Source organism: Talpa europaea, assembly GCF_964194135.1.
Source record: "Talpa europaea genome assembly, chromosome: 11".
In the NCBI taxonomy this organism is placed as follows: Eukaryota; Metazoa; Chordata; class Mammalia; order Eulipotyphla; family Talpidae; genus Talpa; species Talpa europaea.
The window spans coordinates 77,088,423-77,107,015 of record NC_140078.1 but is presented as its reverse complement, the minus strand read 5'-3'; the positions used below and the strand labels follow the sequence as shown (position 1 = coordinate 77,107,015).

Below are 18,593 nucleotides of genomic sequence, written 5' to 3'. Positions count from 1 at the left end.
ATGGCTTTGTCTGGAGGGTGAAATATAGTGAAATTTTTAATGTGTTTACCTTTGTTTTTTTGGGCATTTTCTATGACTGTACATCTCTTTTATAATCAGAAAAGTGTGTACAAATATATACAGAACATAGACACACTGAAAATGGAATCATCTCACTTAGTATTTGAAGACATGCAAATTAATATTTTATTTTTGTTTCTACCTAAATAAACAAGGAAATAAGGAATAAAAAACCAATTTTCCTACTGAGCATGTTTGTGGTTTCTAATGATGTCTAGGGTGTGTCAACCGAGAAGCTTCTGCTGTTGCCTAACGATGTGCCTCCTACAAGAGAATTGGAGAGCTGGCCCCACATATCCTCGAGAAAACAACTTGGCCATCCTAGGGAGGGAGGAGGTTGTCAGGAGAATATGCGATTATTTCTAAATTTGCTAAGACTGACTTGTCTCACTTGCTCTCAGATAATATGACTCTCAGTTATCTCAAAATGGGATTGCCAGCTCAGCAAGGAAATCAAACAATACTGCTGGGACTGAAGGTGTCCCCCCAGGCCAAGGACTGGAGTGCAGGTGGAGGTGGAAATTATTTCTGAATTGGGACAGACTTCCCCAATTTCAAGGGCACTAATGGACACCATGAACGGGGCCAGGAGAGACCCGAGGTGGCTTCTCAGAGTTGGGCGGCCATATTCCCCAGTGTAATTTGTGGGGCAGAGGTGAGCACCCCCTGGTGCTCAGGACAGTGACTCAAAGCCTGCCAGATCCTCTACACACTCTGCTGCAATGGATTATGAAGGTGAGAATTCTCCCCAATAACCCAAAGCATGTATTCATCATCTTGGTGGTGAGGTCCTGGGAAGCTGACTTCTCCCACAGATGTCCATTTGGTGAGTATAGAATAAGCCGGAAGTGAGTAAGATGGTTTAGAAAGGACGTGAAATGAGGAAATAAGGGATAAAAGCACTGGGGCAGCCCTGGGCTCTGGACATGCCTAGCCCCCTCCTCTAAGGCTTAGTCCACCCACCCAGCTCCTGCTGGTGGCTTTGGATTGCACTTGCCTCTGGGAATGCTGAGAATGCTGGGAATGCTGCATCTGTTGACCATCTTCCATCGGTGATATTGATGTCAGAGTTATCTCCAAAGGCATAGCCAGACCACACTTGCCATGGAGAGTCCATTATTCCCTGTATTCTGTGCGGCAGACCTCCCCTCTCTGCCTAAGTCATCTGCCTGCAGGCCTTCTTTCTGTTGTTTTCCATTGTCCAGCCTATGTGCTCTGCCTTGAGGCAGGATTGATCTGTATTTTTCCCCCTAATGTTATTGAACATTATGTAAATTTCAGGTAGACAATATGGTGATTTTATACATATATATATTGAAAAATGATTACCACAATAAGGTGGGTTAACATAGCCTTCACCTCACATAATTATAATTTTGTGTGTGTGGTCAGAACTTTTGAAGTCTTATTAACTTTCAAATATACAATATAAAATACAGTACTTTTTACCATAATCACCTTCAGATTGGTCTCATCTTTTATCAAGTTGTGTAAGGAGGCAGGAGCTTGAGTCAGGAGCTCTTGCGCTCATTCACTGTATGACAGGGCCAGCCTCTGTCCTCTTTGAGTCTCCTTTTCCATACCCACAAAATGCTGATTGGGGCTTAATTTTCTCTCACTATCCACATTCTGTGGTTCTAGGACTGAGAACAAGAAGTCAGGGATAAGATAGCATGAGAAAGTTTTAATCTAATAATAATATGAAGAAAAAGCATCAGAAGAGTCACCACTATTCGCTTGAGCTGCCTTTGCTAGACCTGTGCTATGAGCTTAGTGTAGATAATCTCAGTAAACCCTCATAATAATCTTAGAAGTGGCCACTCATTTTATTCTCATTTTTCAGATAAGGAAACATTCTCAGAGATGTTAATTAACTTGCACAAGGTCACATGTTGGGACTCCAGGGCCTCCCTGGTGGTGCAAGGGGTTAAGCACAGCACTGTGAAGCTGTCTGCAGCCTCTGCTGCCTGAGTTCGATCCCCGGCCAACCAGGGAGCAACCCACATAGTGCAGCAGACCTCTCCTGTCTCACCCGCTGCTCCCCTCAGCAGTGTATTTCAGTCAGTCTGTCTGTTCTGTTCCCCACTCTGTCTCTGGTGAGTCCTCTCAGCCCCACACCACTGGCCTGTACCCTAGATCTTGTATGCATAAATAAATAAATCTTTAAAAAAATGCTAAATCACAGAGGGCAGATGTTCGTCTCATCTTGAGAAAGGAGCTGAGCTCCCATATTACCTATAATATGTGCTCAATAAAAGCTTTATAATATGCTAATTTCATTTGTATGTGTAAAAACTTAAAAGTTCCTATTATCCCCATGGCCAGAGACTAATACAAAAGAGATAACTGAAGAGGAGAGAAGAAATTACACAAATAAAAATACTGTAAAGTATGTATTTGCTAAATATTGGAAACAAGTGAAATGTTTATCAACAGAGTAGTAGTGAGTAAATTTCGGTACATGATCTTCATGGAACATGACTCATTCTCTCATTCATTAAATAAACACACCAATGCCAAGGCGATCTCTGCAACAACAGTGAGTCAGAGGCTTTCAGTGAGTACACAACTTGGCAGAGTCTTCCAAAATGATCATTACAAAACAGTTATTCATAACCTAACATTAAGAGAAAAAAGTAGATTACAAAATTGTACATTATATTTATAACTCTAAGTGTGACGCTCTGAACAAGGTCTCAGTGGGCAAATGAAAACAGTGTGGTTAGATTATGGATGCATTATTACATTTTTTCAGGTTTTAGACCATCCGAAATATTTCCCCAATACTACAAGACCCTGGGTCTCCAGGCTGGCTGTGGTGTGAAGCTGATGGGTCTGTCCAGGCAGGAGTTGACTGGGAGGGAATGGTAAGGCAGTCTGGGTAGGCTGGGTCAGGGGGCTATCAACCCACAGATCCAGGAGTGTTTACTGAGTGCCAATGTAGGAACCAGCCTCCTCTGTGTCTGAGCTGCATCATGTAGTAGAGCCTGCAGCTCCTCCAAGCTGTCACAGCAGAGGCACAGAGCCAGGTGAGGAGCAAACTGAAGTTGGAACCAGACAAGAGGGCTGTGCCAAGCAGGAGTGTGTGGCTGGTTCCTTAGGCTGGGAAGGATGCCCCCTCTGTGAAAGTACCGTTGTGTCTACTCTACAGAAAAGGAAACTGAAGCTTGGTTGGCCCCAGGCAAGCAACAGACCTGGGATTGGAAACCACCCCTTCTCACTCTGAGCCAGGGCTCTTCCTATTTCTTCCCCTGGACCTGGGAGCTGGATGGAAGAGACATGGCTGAGAAGGTGGGAGAGTCCCTTGGAGAGGGGAGTCGTGATGGTGGGAGGGTGTGAGGGAATATCCCAGAGGCCTAAGTCTGGACTTGATGAGGTGGGCGGTGGGGAACAGTTTAGGTTTAGGGGCAAGGTAGAAGGTGGGTAAATGAAGAGGAGGCTGGTACTGTATACTGGCTAGCGTCATGGGGGTCAGGGAGGCTGGTCCAGACACAGGGCAGGGTTGGTGGGCAGCTCTCGTTCTATCTGATCAAAACTGCACCCACTCTGCCGGCTCCTTGGAAACATGTCTTCCTTCATCTCTAACTGTTACAGGGCAGGGAAAGGGGTACCCCAGACCCCGCAAACCTGCCTCCTCTAAATAGGTTCTGCCATCTGCTGCATCAACAGAAAACATATGAGACTTTAATGAAAAGGAACTTTAATACAATTAGTAAACAATACAGGAAAGGCAAGGAATACAGTTTCTAAATCAAGCATCCAAATTTACCTGTCCCCTCATGGGTAAAAGTCTACCCAAGCAGGATTGGCCCAGAGCAAGGCCCAAAAACCTGCCACACATCCTAAGCACCTTTCAGTGGGGACCCACAGAAAAGGGTCAGCAACAACCAGACAAGTCTGGGAGGAAAAGAGCAAAATCAAAATCAAGACAAAACCTGCCATTGTCACCTCCCCATGGGTCTCTCACCCACATCTGTTCCACCCAGTCCACGACCAAAAGCCAAGTGTAGTTTCTTCAAGTGTCTCTCGGCTCCATGTGCCTCCCCCAGGTCTCCTTCTGGCTCTCCATCCTGCTTCCTTCCTTCCCCAGTCTCCTCTGCAGCTTCTCCTCCTCCCTGCTCAGCTCCACCCTCCCTTGGGTGGGGCAGGGAACTTGGACCCTCCCCTTTTCCTGGGGACTACCCTGTTATGTAACCACAATTTGGAGTGGAGGCTGCATCTTACCTATGCCTGCCCTATAGAAAGCACCATCTGGCCAAGCATGGGCGTGTGATATAACCCTGACCAAGTAAAGCCCCACTCTGGGAATTCTGACCTTGGGACCAGAGAGGCATGGATTGCAGTCCCTTTCTGACGATTAAGCTGTCCTATGTGAGTTAGAGGTGAAGGAAGTAACAGAGGTGAAGAAAGACATGTTTCCAAATGAGTGTGGGAGCACATCACCACTCAGATCTGATGGCAAGAGGGAATTTGAGCTACAGGTAAGCCACAGCCTTCACTCCCTGAGGACTCAGCAGGCTACTTGTCTGAACCACGATGTGAACAATACTCATTACCTCCCCTTTTAGCTAAGTCAGTCTGAGTTGAGCTTTTGTCATTCGTTAACGATACAAGTCCTAATGTTAACGATAAGAGACGCACAAATCATTCAAATTTTAAGCCTGTTTCACAAAACCACTTTAGGGCTGTTTTGTTGGGCTTTGGGTTCATCATTTCTTGCAAGTAAAAAACAAAGCCAAAAAAAATCTGTCCTCGTTTTTCAGTGTCAGACTCAAGAACTTCAGGTTTCTGCAGGATGAGCCTTCGGCGATCCTCTCAGAGAAGGATGGATGCGTCCCCATCACTGGTGTAGTGAGTAAAATTGCTGCTCATGATGCTTTCCTGTCTGCTTCTTTGGGTTTCAGACAGGGAGAAAGTGACATGGGCCGACTGACCGCATAGGACAGTCAGGCATTTCCTGTACAGGTGGCAAAGGTAATGTCTGAACTTCTCTCCAGCAAATGCGTAGATGAAAGGATTGAGGCAACAGTGGATAAATGCGATGGTCTCAGTCACTTGAAGGATCCACCTCACATTCCTCTTCATGTCACAGCTGGGAAAGAAGTCATAGAGAATGAGCGTCTCTAAGAAAATCATAATGTTGTAGGGGGTCCAGAAGAGGAAAAACACAATGACCACCAGAAGGATCAGTTTAATGGCTTTGGATTTCTTGTGGTTCTTGCAGGAGAACAGTGTCCGCAAGATTCTGAAGTAACAGTAACACATAATGAGCAGGGGGAGCAGGAAGCCAAGGAAGTTTACTTCCATGTTGCGGAGCACGGGCCAGATGTCCTGCAGGACCTCAGGGTAGTTACCTAGACACTCGTTTTCACTTTGTTTTGTGAACATGAACTGAGGTGCTGCCACCAAGATGGCCGCTGCCCAGACGCCTAGGCTGATGGTGACGCCATGTTGCACGGTTCGGTTGTTCATGGAGTTGGCAGCCAGGACGATGGCCAGGTATCTGTCGATGCTGATGATGGTGATGAAGAAGATGCCTCCAAAAAAGCCAATGAAGAAGAAGGCAGTAATGAGTTTGCACACGGCGTTGTGAAAACCTTGTTCGTTTATCAAATAGTGAGTCCAGAAGGGCAAGGTGGCTACAAAGAGCAGATCGGACAAGGCCAGGTTCAGGAGATAAATGTCGGTGATACTCTTGGACTTCTGGCTGTTGGTGAGGGCACATACCACCAGCAGATTTCCCACGAGGCCAAAGGTGAAGACCACGGAGTAGACTATGGACATGTAAACAGTTCCAAAGGCCACAATGTCCCCCGTGTAACAGGCTTCACTAGACTCATCGTACGTAAAGATTTCAGAATTTGATTCAGGGGAGAGGGTGGACATGGTGAGGACCTGGATCACAAAAGAAAACAAGGAACAGCGTTAGTTCTCAGAGGAAGAAAATTGGAATTCTGCATGGCAGTGTCCCTAGGCACGCCAAAAAACCAAACACCAGTCGAGTCCCCAACCAACACATTTCTCAATGTCATGCATGCTGTCTCGTTTGATGTTCACAGCAGTCTTGAGTTGGAGGCTGAAACAAACACCCTCTACGAAAGGAGAAGCCAGGTCTCTGGGAGGGTCCGTGACTTGCCCACAACTATGCAGCAAATGGCCCAGCCAACATTTGAATCTTGGCTTCGTGAAGCCTGAGACAGATCTTGCATTCTTTGATTTTTGAAAGTCTCTCCAAAAGGTGGCTAGTTGACCAGTGTGTGGACAGCGGGACAGATGAATATGGGCAGCATGTGAGAGGGTGGGATGGCGACGAGTGCAGCCATAGCTCACATCCCTAGTCTACACTTCCCCAAAGCAATTCTCTATCTCCATTTAGTCCCACCTCCTCTACTTGCCGGACCCTGTTTCTCCTGCATGAAGCCAAGATCAAAGAGAGAGGCCTCTGACTCTTGCCAGAATCTGAGTGGACCTACACCCTGAAGTTCTCATCTTTGTTTTTTGAGAGCCATTTCTTTTCCTCTCGGAAATAAGTCTTACTCTTCTTTCAGGGATAAGGTGTCGGTCATCCACTTGACATGGACTCACTAGTCATGCCTTGCCCGGGACTTTCCTGAGTTCAGCATTGAAAACCTTTGTTCTAAGCAAACCAGAATGGTTGGGCAAGTGGCCATTGCCCAGGTCTTCACAATCATAGGAGGACCGATAGCCCCAAGATGGAGGGGGTGCTCCATCTTAGCCAGCTGGGCTGGGCCCCCTGTGGCTAATTAACCCAATAATTGCCAGTCCCACACTTCACTGTGGCCTGACCCTTCCTACTACTCTTATTTCCTGTTTCTCTCTGAACAAAAATTAAAAAATGAGACATTGATGCATAGGTCAGGAGCTAACACTTGTTCCATGGCCCCTCTCCTCCCAGCCAAGACTCTGTCCTCACTTACCCCAGGCTGCAAGGCCAGCTGTTTGCCTCGGTCCTCCGAGGCCTCCCCTCCTTGTGACAGCACAAACAAGCCCCTTAGAATGCAGGCCCTGGTTGTCACTACCTCCCTCCCCACCACAACTAAATGCATAGCTCACACTTCTTTACCCGAGGGTGTTTTCACACCCTACAGTGCCCTTTTCAAAATGGTTTTACGTGATGGTGTGTTTGCCAAGGTGAGAACCCACCCAGCTAGGAATCAGCTTTTCCCTTCCCAGCCTCTGCCTGGTGCCAGGCCCACTTTTGCATCTTACCCACACTCTTCCAGGGTGAAGGCTTTCGGGCCTGGGCCGTCTAAGGCTGGGATGGTGCTCTCGAGCCCAGAGAAATGTTGCTCTTTCTTTGCTTCAGGCTACAATGTCCTTTTCTCAGAAAGGAACTGCTAGCTGTGACCCTAATTGATAATATTTAAATCAAATAGAATGAGTAATATGCAACCCTTTGTGAGCCACACAAGTGTCAGTTTCAAAGGCCGCAAGCCGCTAGGGGGAAACGGGAATTGTACTGCGGTGCAGGTGGCTTATCCCCAATGTGTCTTCCCAGGCTCGCAGCTATGCAGTCAGGTCCTTGCTGGATCACATTAAGGGTCCCAGGGCTAGCCACCCTCTCCTCAGCTCCCCCAGAGTCAGAGGGCCGTAAGCTGACCTCAAGAGGACACCAAGACCAATTAAAATCCTTTTGCTTCTCTTCTTGCGCGTGCTTCCTGCAGCCAAGGAAATTCATGCTCTGAAATTAGCTTGATTTTGCCAAACCTGCATGAGGTAGAGTGATTTTCAGTCTTGGCACTGTGGCTCGCACACAGGACCCCCAACAAGTCTTCTGGCAAGTGTCCCTGGGTCACTGAGAAGGAAGAGCAGGAAGGCAGGTGGGAAGGGCTGCAGACCTGGGCTTTCCAAAGGCTGAAGTCTGCTCTGCCCTCTCTGGCCAGGTGACCTTGAATGGAATTAGAACCTCTGGCCTGATGTTGCTCACCTGCACGATGGGAATTCATCTCCTGCCACCCCAGCTGTTCTGAGGGGAGCACCTGAGACAGTGTGTTGCTACAACAGATACTTAATAATCACATCAGGTGAGGAAGCAGAAGCATGTTGGTCTCTGGAACCCTCTAGATTGCCTATAGCTGTTGGCGTTTTTCTCTCCCACCCCAGGCACTGTGGAGAGTTGGTGTGTGAAATGAAAAATGTTTTCAGGTTTTTTGGGGGAGCAAGGGAAAGACACCCTTTACTAAGCAGCCAGGCTCATTGCTAAACACTGTATCATCTACTTCACCCTCAGCAATTCTAAAAGGAAAAGTACTATGTTTAATCTGATGCCCTGTTGAGTGATGCCCGGGCTGTTATCTGTGATGAAAGGAGGGGCAGGACTGCTGGGGTCTATTGCAGTGATCCAGGTCGTAGATGATAGCACTTGGGTGGGAGTAAGGGAGATGTAGAAAATGTTAGCACTTTATCTGGAACAAAACATCAGGCAGAAAAAGCTAATAACCAGCAGATTTGAATTGAGCTGTTAGTCTTATCTACTGGAAGTCAACACAGAAAATGCTTTAGGAGATCATTCAGTGGAAACCCTTCAATTTATTTATTTTTTTTTTAGATAATAAATTTTATTGTTATATTCCCCATACAATTGCAGCCCCCCCATTCTGACCCCAATCCCTCCCCTCCCACCCCCGCCCCCCTAAAAGTGTCTCTGGTTCATAGTTTTTGTTGATTTTGATTTTCACTTTCTTATAGTTATTCATTTTCCTGGTCCCTTATTTAAGTTTTCTAGATTCCTGCTATGAGTGAGACCATCCGGTATTTTTCTTTTTCTTTTTGGCTTATTTCACTGAGCATGATCCCTTCCAGCGCCATCCATGTTGCTGCAAATTGCAAGTGTTTATCTTTTTTGATTACTGAGTAATATTCCATGGTGTATATGTACCACATCTTCTTGATCCAGTCATCTATTTTTGGGCATTTGGGCTGTTTCCAAAGCTTAGCTATTGTAAACAGTGCTGCTATAAACATAGGGGTGCAGGTGTTCTTTGGAATTGATGGGAAACCCTTCAATTTAAACATGAAGAAAATCAAATCATGGACAAAGTAAGGGACATGCCGGGTCGTTGGCTAGCAATGCTGAGATTAGGTCTCACGCCTCCTGTATCCAAGTCCATGCTTGTCGGTGTGTTACAGGGCAACCCCGATATTGAAATGGGTTGCCTGACTGGGTCCTCACCTGCACACTTAAAGGGGACTTAAAATGAGTCAACTATAGCAGATGTGCGCCAGATGTAGGGGTAACCTTCTTCACAGTGGGTGAAAGGCCCCTCAAGGGGCTAATCGGCTTCCATCTTAGGCTGGACATGGACTTTCCTGGACATCGGAACCCCCCACGCAAGATGCCAGTGAGACCAGGCTTTCCAGCATCTACGTAGCTGGGCGGCCACAGACTAGGGTGGCAGGGGCGCCCGGGTAATGCTCGGCCTGAGGCTGCACCCGCTGCTTAGGGCGGTGGCCAGCAGGGATGCAAACCCCCTCGGGGTTCTGCTCGCCCTCTAGTCCAAGAAGCAAGGTTTTACTAAGTGGTATCGAGCTGGGAGAGTTTAAGCAGAACTTGGAAGCTGGGCCTTGAGTGCACGTGTGTCTTATACAAGTAGAGATGAATTTTGTGAGGACCTGCTTTGTAAAATTACCACTGGCCTCCAGTGCCCACGCTGTTCTGCTTCCTCAGCCCACTTCCTTTTCTCAGGTCTGTGCATTTATTTTTTTTTTAACTTTTTTTTTCTTGGTCATCATTACCCAGGGTTTCCAATCAGCTTCCCTTTTCTTGACTTCCCTTCTCACGATGGGGACCCAAATCCATCTTCTTTTTCTGCCTGATGTTCTTTTCCTGTTCTTTCCCTCTCTTTTGGCTTTCTCTGCACTACCTACTATTTTCTGGATCCAGCGCATCTTCTTTTAGTGTTTTACCCTCTTCAGTCTCCACATGTGGCTTTTGGGTCCTTGAATGAACACTGGGTTTGAGGTTGAGTCTAATGCCAAGAAAATTGTGAGGCTTCACTTTTTGCCTTTGGACCAAAGGGCACTTGAGAATTGCTTGGGCCCTGAGCCTTCCTTTCCTGTGGGGATGTCCTTGTGCTGCTAATTGCAGAACCTGAGCTTACTCTCAGAAAGGCCCTGTTCAGCAGGACGGGCGGCTGCTGTTCTGGTAACTGCTCCATACCCAAGACCCTGTTTTTTTGTCTCCACAACCCCACCTGAGAAAGGACTCCCCAGCCCTGGGCAAAGTAACCCTCAGGGGTTCAGAGACATCGGGAAACTTGTCCAAGGGAGACATGGACAGGCTCTCGGCCAGGATGCATCCTTCATACTCTCCGCACTGCTTTTTCTAGAATGCCAACTGAAAAACAGTAGGTGCAGCACACCTCCCCCGCCAAGGAAGAGGATCTGTGATGCAGCCCTCGATGGTCTTCCTCTCCTTCTCACATTTGGGTCCTTGGTGAAGTGGGGCGCAGAGATGAAGGACCAGCTGTCACTCGTCACTCCTGTCACCATGAGGTGGTTCTCGCTGCTGGGCCCCCAGCACCCAGCTCCCTACAAAAATGCTGAGCAAATTGGGACTCTCCTATCTGGAGAGGAAAAGGCTGAAATCAGAAGGGTCCACTTGTTTCCTGCCTTCAAATATGATGCATTTCAGGAGTGTGTAGCCCCCCAGCCCTCTCTCCCTTCCTGCCCCCCCTCCACCCCCTACCTGGAGGATGGCTGGGAGCCCGGGGCAACCCTCTCCTCTGCCTCAGTTTCCCTCCTTCCCTCTCTCCTTCCTTCCTTGAACTAGTCCTATTTAATTTTTTTTTTTTTAATTAAGGCAACTGGTTTCAAAGACTTGTTCCTGAAATGAATGAACGTGTTGGCCCAGATCATCTCCAGGAGCCTAGCCAGCTCTGGCTCAATTTTCAACAACAGAAGGAAGCATCTTAAAGAGCATCTTGAGTCCTGGGCCAGGGAAAGCAATAGAGACGGCCGCCCAGGGAACGGAAGCTTCTAGGCGGGTCTCCTGTGAGCGTTCACACGAGCTCTCTTTGGAGACAGAGTGGAGTTGTCCTTTCGGAGTCCTGACCCCTTGAGCTGCACCCTGTGCTAGACAGGAAGGTCTCTTGCCAAGCCCATATACTGGCTCTTTGGGACCCTGGTTTCAAGGTCCTGTTTACAATGACAACTGTTTTTATAAGAGACACCCCTTAGGGTGGAGAGACAGAGTGCTAAGGCTGAGAAGTCAGAGAAGGAAGTGCAGGGACCTCGATTGCCATGCTTAGGAGGGATAAGGGCACATTTTATTTGCACTGCCTTCCGCTATACAAGTAAATAAGCGCACCCCTATTCCTGTAGCAACAAAGCCACCTAAAATAACATGCATTATCCACCAAACAGCATTTTATTTGGGCTGAAGGCACACCCCATGCCAAAACCCAGCAGCAGGAGAAAAGCTGATCCCAGGTGCCGAGCCCCCCGACCCAGGTGCCGAACCCCCTGCTCAGTTCTCAGTGGTCTGCCCTGTAGAGGAGCTGCCTTTGTTCGGGAGTCACTCACCTGCCTACACTCTCCTCTTCAAAGTACTTTTATTTTTCTCTGTCAAACTAAATTGTGAAGATTTGAAAAGAAATGCTTCATGGGTTTTTTTTTTAAATAATGAAGGAAAACAGTAGCTTATTTTATTAATTATTAATTAGTTGAGTATTTATTAAGTCTCTTCACCACAGATAAGGACACATCAAAATTAAAAACAAACTTAATTCTGTTGAAAATAAGGAAAGCAATTCCTCTTGCCTCTTTCTGTCTCAGGGCATTTACTGAAGAAAACTTCTAAGTACTCTCTCCTCTCATTTTTTTTAAAAAAGCATATTTTTATATCTATCTATACACACCACATTGTTTATCCAGTTGTCCTCTCTTTTTTTTTTAAGATTTTACTTTTTTTTTTAAAGATTTATTATTATTATTTTTTAATTTATTTGTACAAGCACTGGGTACAGTCAGAAGCGCGGGAGGGTGAGAGAATTCACCAGAGCCAGAGCGGGGAGCAGAGCAGGCAGAAGGACCGAAGTACACTGCAGAGGGGAGCAGCGGGCGGCAGGAGGGGTCTGCGCGCCATGCGGGACCCTCCCCTGGTGGCCGGGGAGCAGCTGGGGATCAAACCAGCGCTGCAGAGGCCGCGGGCAGCTTCGCAACCCAGCGCTCAACCGCTGCGCCACCAGGGGAGGCCCACTTTGAAAAGTGGATTTACATCCTTTTGAAAATGTGATTTTTTTCTTCTGTCAGTTTTGTGATCCAAGAATGTCTTTCTCAGTAACCTGGATGCCACCTCCTTGAAATACAGACATCGACAGCACCCAGCCTTCCAGGGTCTCTGAGAGAGGAGAAGCCTAACTTGAGGAGGCACCATCTCCCATCACAAAGAGAAGACACAGTCCATAGTTCTCTGGGTGGTGACCCCATCACCATGGTGAAGCTGGATGAACTATGTGACGGTGAAATCCTCTCTCTGAGAGCTTGTCATTGATTAATGTAAGAACTCACATGTAAGGGACTGTGTCTGCTTGGCTACATATAAAAGGGTGAGTTGTTTTTTCTGCCTTTGCAGCCTCTTAGTGGATTGCCTATGATGCACATTGTGGTTGAATTTTTATTAAAAAATAAAAGTATTATATAAAAAATACTTTGTGGAGATTTTCTGTGGTGAGAAAGTTTTAATTTAAATTAAATTCCCCAACACTAGCCACCACGATCAATTCTGTGGCGGTAAAAAGATTTAAGAGAAAGCCACTGTAAGTTCTTATTATCATTTGTGACAGAATATAAATGATGGGAATCCCAAGGTCAGGACCAGTTAAGCTGAGTCTTAAAGCCTGGGAGGGTCTTACAGGTAGACAGAAGTGGAGGTGAGCAGGGCAGAGGGGGTGGAGTCAAAAGCATTGAGGGTCTGAGCACAGGGTGGTTTCCTGGGGCAGAGAGGGTATGAGAGAATATGGTAGAAGCAGAAGGAAGAGAAGATAGTGAGGTTAGGACAATTCACCTGTTCTGGGGGCACTTTCAGGAAATTCCAGTTTAGTCTGAATGGAAGACTCCCGTAAAGATGCAGGGAGAGCCACAGCAAAAGGCAAAGAGGGGTTCATGGGGAGGCTTAACTTCCACACTAGGGAACTACAAGAAAAAATTATCAATGATTTTTAAATAGATTTAAAAAAATGACTGAGAGGGGCCTCCCCTGATGGCGCAGCGGCTGAGCGCTGGACTGCGAAGTTGCCTGCAGCCTCTGCAGTGCCGGTTAGATCCCCACCTGGCGGGGAGGGTCCCACATGGTGCGACAGACCTCCCCTGCCGTGCCCACTGCTCCCCTCAGCAGTGTATTTCATCCGTCTGCCTGTTCTGCTCCCCGCTCTGGCTCTGGTGAATTCTCTCACCCTCCCATGCTTCTGACTGTACCCAGTGCTTGTATAAATAAATAAATAAATCTTTAAAAAAAAAATGACTGAGATACCTCTTTCCTTTTCATTGTCTGAACTAGTTTACAACTCTAAGTTGCAGGAGATTGAGAGCAAAGCAATAATTCTTGCTCATGAAGATAGAAACGCTGTCTGGTGGAGACACATTTTCTAGAGGTCCTGCAGAAATGGACCGATTCTGCAGGTACCTGTAGTAGATGCATCTCAACATTTCTGGAAGAATGTCATGCACACTGTGGCTGTGGTCCATTCATTGTTGTTCTTGTCCAGGATGCCACCATGTGAGCCTCATCAGTTCTATGTTTGCACACGCCTGGGTGGTTTTCAGGATGGGGCCACTGCGAACAACATTGTATGAACATTTTTGCATGTGCAACTCCATTTCTTACAATGAGGACACATTTTTTTTAAATCAAAGTATCTTAATTTTTATTTTCCTATAGTGACATTAGACAATGTAATGACCTCATTGAGACTCAGGTTTGACATCATAAATACTATTAGAGTGGTAGTGAATAGTAGTTAGATGAATTTTGGAACTCCTCTAGAATGAAAAACCATATTCAATGAGGATACATTTTAAAAATGCAAACCAAGAAAGCAGACCTATTGTGGGACTCCACACAGATAGAGGTCAAAAACTCTAAGAGAAAACAAGGAAGCAATGACACCAGAATTTGGGATCATGGTAACATGGGGGTGGGCGGCAAGAATAGTGGTTGGAAAGCAACCTGTGAGATAGTGTGGGGGGCCATCAGCATTCTCTCCCACTGCCTGGGTGGTGGTTAGCTGGGGGATCAATTTTTAATAAGCAGTTACCCTGCATGCTGTTCTTGGAATATGCTAGAATTACAATGAGCACAGACTTAGGGAAAAGAGGCTTAGGAAGATATTTAAAGATATGAGCTAAATAAAGGTTTTCTTCCCTGGTAAAACTCACGATTCAGGTAGTTGCACTTTGGCCAGACCAAAAGATGAGATGTGGAGGCTCCCACGGTGGTCTGAGCTGGTGGCCTCAGCTGGGGATTTCCAGCCTGCTTGCCACCAGCACTTTCTAGGGGGGGTTGGGGAGGGGCCCAGGAGGTGAGGTCAGGCAGGGTCAGGATTCACCTGGAAGCCTCAGCCTGGCTGTGGCTCTCCCGGCAGAGTGTGACATGGAAAGCATATACCCTCGGAACTCCGGACATGTCGCTGGGAATCAGAACCTTTCCTCAAAAAAGTCAGAAGCTGGATCCGTGTGACATGGCTTCCGGGCTCCTGACTATGACCATACAGGACAGTAGCAACTCGCCTCTCTGTCAAGTCCATCCAGTGCAAGGGCTGTTTCTGCACATTTTCTTTTTCTTTTTTAATTTTTAAAATTTTTTTAATTTTATTTATACAGGAGCCAGGGTATAGGCCAGATGTGTGGGAGGGTGAGAGGATTCACCAGAGACAGAGCGGGGAACAGAACAGGCAGGCTGACGAAATACACTGCTGAGGGGAGCAGCAGGCGAGACAGGAGAGGTCTGCCTCACCATATGGGTTTCTCTGAGGCCGGCGGTGATTGAATCTGCACTGCAGAGGCTGCAGACAGCTTCACAGTGCCTGCGCCACCAGGGAGGCCCTCTGCACATTTTCAAGGAGCAAAGTTTAAACCTGATTAAAACAGGAGTAGCTGAGAATTGTGTTCCAGGTCAGAGGTCGAGCTGGGGGAGGAGGGTGCACCAAATGACCCAGATCCTGGAAGGGGGTTCCCTGGGGCCCCAAGGTTCTGGTTTGGGAGGACCTTTCTGAGATGGCTGTCCTCTGCAGCCTGGTCAGGGTGAGAACGGGTGCCTCTTGGGGGTGGGGGACGGGAAGGAAACGAAGTTGGTATTGAATTAGGTAGATTCTGGTGTCTCCTTCCTCTCCTGCCCCTCATAACCTCATCTGAAAGTTGTCAGTGATCGTTAAGTGTACACACCCTGGCAGCCTCACTTTCCAAGGATGATCTCCATTGCTTCTTAAGCACCATATTTGGGCCAGGCAGTGTCCTTGGAATTTTATATACCTTGTCAACTTCAAGGATTATCAACTCAAAGTCAATCTCCTTATTTATTTATTTATTTATTTATTTTAAAGATTTATTTTTATTTATTTATACAAGCACTGGGTACAGTCAGAAGCGCGGGAGGGTGAGAGAATTCACCAGAGCAAGAGCGGGGAGCAGAGCAGACAGAAGGACCGAAGTACACTGCTGAGGGGAGCAGCGGGCAGCAGGAGAGGTCTGCGCGCCACGTGGGACCCTCCTCTGGTGGCCAGTGAGCAGCCGGGGATTGAACCGGCGCTGCAGAGGCTGCGGGCAGCTTCGCAACCCAGCGCTCAACCGCTGCGCCACCGGGGAGGCCCGCCAATCTCCTTTTTAAAAGCAGGACTCGAGGCTTAACAGGTGAGGCCCAGCCAGGACACCGTTCCAGAGCCAGACTATCTCCCCACAACCCCACCTGTGGGACAGGGTTGGGGTGCGGCTACGTGCAGCTGACCCAGAGGCTCGTGGAGTGTGGGGAACAGCTGGGTCTGTCTGAGAATTAAGAGGAACCAAACTGAATTTGGGCTAAGACAATTTGCTACCCTACACCCCTGAGTGAATATAAAGCCAAGCAAAGAGGACACTGAAGGGTATGAATTCCCCTGAGTTTTCCTGAGGCCTTTCTCTTTTCTGAGAGTGAGCCCGAGTCTCTCTCTCTCTCTCTCTCTCTCTCTCTCTTTCTTACACACACACACACACACACACACACACACACACACACAGAGTGGTCCCGAAGGCTCAGAAGCACAGGTGCCACCCCACCCCGCACCCCTCACGGAGCTGGCTGCCTCCCCTGTGCCCTGAGGCATCAGTGACTGTCCCTTTCAGTCCCCAGGAACCCTGGCTCGCTTAGGTATCTGCTTGCTAGCCCCTCACATAGTCTAATCTTCTTTCTTTATGGCTCAAGTTTTTTCTACTTCAAGTTTTCTATTTGAAAAAAAAGGAAAAGAGGGAAGGGAAATGCTAAAATTCCCTGGCCTTTCTCTGGGCCCAGAGCCACGACTGCAGCACTATTTGAGCCTGGGACAGCCAGACCCAGGTCAAGCAGTGAGCAACGGCAGCCCCAACCTGTCCTCACCCTCAGGGTCTTTCTTCCAATCATGCACCCAAGCATGTGTACACTTTTCTGAAAGTCGCACTGTCAAACCTCCTGAGCCTCAGTGACCTCACCGTGATTATCAAGGCACACACATCCCCATTGAACTTTGAATTTGTGCCAGCAGTTCATTCATGAAAATTTTCATCATAGATGCAATAGATACAGATTATAAAAAATATAGATGGTACAAAAAAGCATTGAAAGGAAAACAAAAACAAAAACAAAATTATTCACAATATTTTTCTTCAGATCAACCACAGATAGACTTTAGCTTTTTTAAATCCAATTTTTTAAAAGATTTATTTATTTATTTATACAAGCACTGGGTACAGTCAGAAGCGCGGGAGGGTGAGAGAATTCACCAGAGCCAGAGCAGGGAGCAGAGCAGGCAGAAGGACCGAAGTACACTGCTGAGGGGAGCAGCGGGCGGCAGGAGTGGTCTGCCGCCATGTGGGACCCTCCTCCGGTGGCCGGGGAGCAGCCGGGGATCGAACCGATGCTGCAGAGGCTGCGGGCAGCTTCTCAGCCCAGCGCCCAACTGCAGCACCACCGGGGAGGCCCTGATTCCAATTTTTATATTCATATTAAGTATATTTATATTTAAAATACAGAATGCCATTTAACTTTCTCTTTTTCCTAGAAGGGCACAAACAATTCCACAAGTTACTATTCTGATCTTTATTATTATTTTTTTTTTGTGGGACCCTCGCCTGTGGCCGGGGAACGAACTGGCCCTGCAGAGGCTGCAGGCAGCCTCTCAGCCCAGGCTCAACCGCTGCACCACAAGGGGAGGCCCTTTGATCTTTATTAAATATAATTTACAAAGAACAATCTATCCCATTTTCCCATATTGATGCGATTTCCAAAAGTTTTGAGTTGAAGATAATTCTAATGCATGCACATTTAAACGTCACGTATGTATTGCACTGCACCCCAGTAAGCTTTTACTTGAGCTCTCCAGAATGCTATCTTTATTAACTGAGAAAGACAACCAAAAAATGTAAAACATTTAGAATCTTTTTTGGAATTCAATTTTGGAAACAGAAGACGCTATTTGTAAAGCTTTTTATGATACAGTTTGCCAACATATATAAAAACAGAGAGAACCTGTATGCATCCATCACCCAGCTTCAACAATTAGCAATGCACAGTCAATAATTTGATTCCCCACCTCATGCTCTACTGGATTATTTAAAAATTCAGACATCATAACATTTCACCCACAAATAGTTAAGTGTGAGTCTCTAAAAGAAAAATGATTTTAATAGTAATTTCAATAATATTTTCACCTTAAAAAGTTAACAATAATTCCTTAGTATCGCCCATATAATTTTTTTCGCCCATATAATTTTTAATGATGCTTTTTTTAAGTTAATGTCAAATCATGAGCTCTTCTCCATGTCTCTAAAATATGATTCCTGATGCTTCTAATCATGTCAAGTGTACCGTGAACAATCTAATCACCTCCCTCCATCCCAATTCCTCAAGCCTTTTTGTGGTTAAGGCTGTGACATCCTCAAGGAAAAGATCTCTCTTTGGCATGTAAAGCAAACCAGCATCATTAGTCACTCTGACCACTGTGCCTGGACCCTCCACCCCATAGGAGACGCAGTGTGCTCTGTGCCTACCTGAGCTGGACCTGGGATGGGACCTCTGGACATGCCAGTCTACCACCCTGTGCCACGCAGATTCTGGAGACAGTGTTTCCTTTCCTCTCCTTCAGAGGGCATCTTTATTTGCAACGTTAGCCAATAGTGTCTAGTTTCCTGTGAAGCAGGCTATCTTTAGATACTACCGCAGACATGTTGAGAAGTTCCACACTGGAGGCCAGCTGATGACAGGAGGGTCTGAATTTACTAAACTGGAAGACAGGAGCCTGGGGACAGACCCAGAGGCAGCTGGAGGAGTGCAAATTTGGGAGCTGTGT

At 46.9% G+C, this 18,593-nt stretch overlaps 1 protein-coding gene across 1 annotated transcript; it reads right to left on the bottom strand.

Annotated features, from left to right (window-relative positions):
* Window positions 1–4,875: 4,875 nt before the first annotated feature.
* On the bottom strand, window positions 4,876–6,050 carry CX3CR1 (C-X3-C motif chemokine receptor 1; the record flags this gene model as incomplete). Its single annotated transcript, XM_084247602.1, has 1 exon — window positions 4,876–6,050. The coding sequence occupies exon 1, from the start codon at window positions 5,944–5,946 to the stop codon at window positions 4,876–4,878; it is 1,071 nt and encodes a 356-aa protein (XP_084103728.1). The 5' UTR covers window positions 5,947–6,050.
* Between the last annotated feature and the right edge of the window lie 12,543 nt (window positions 6,051–18,593).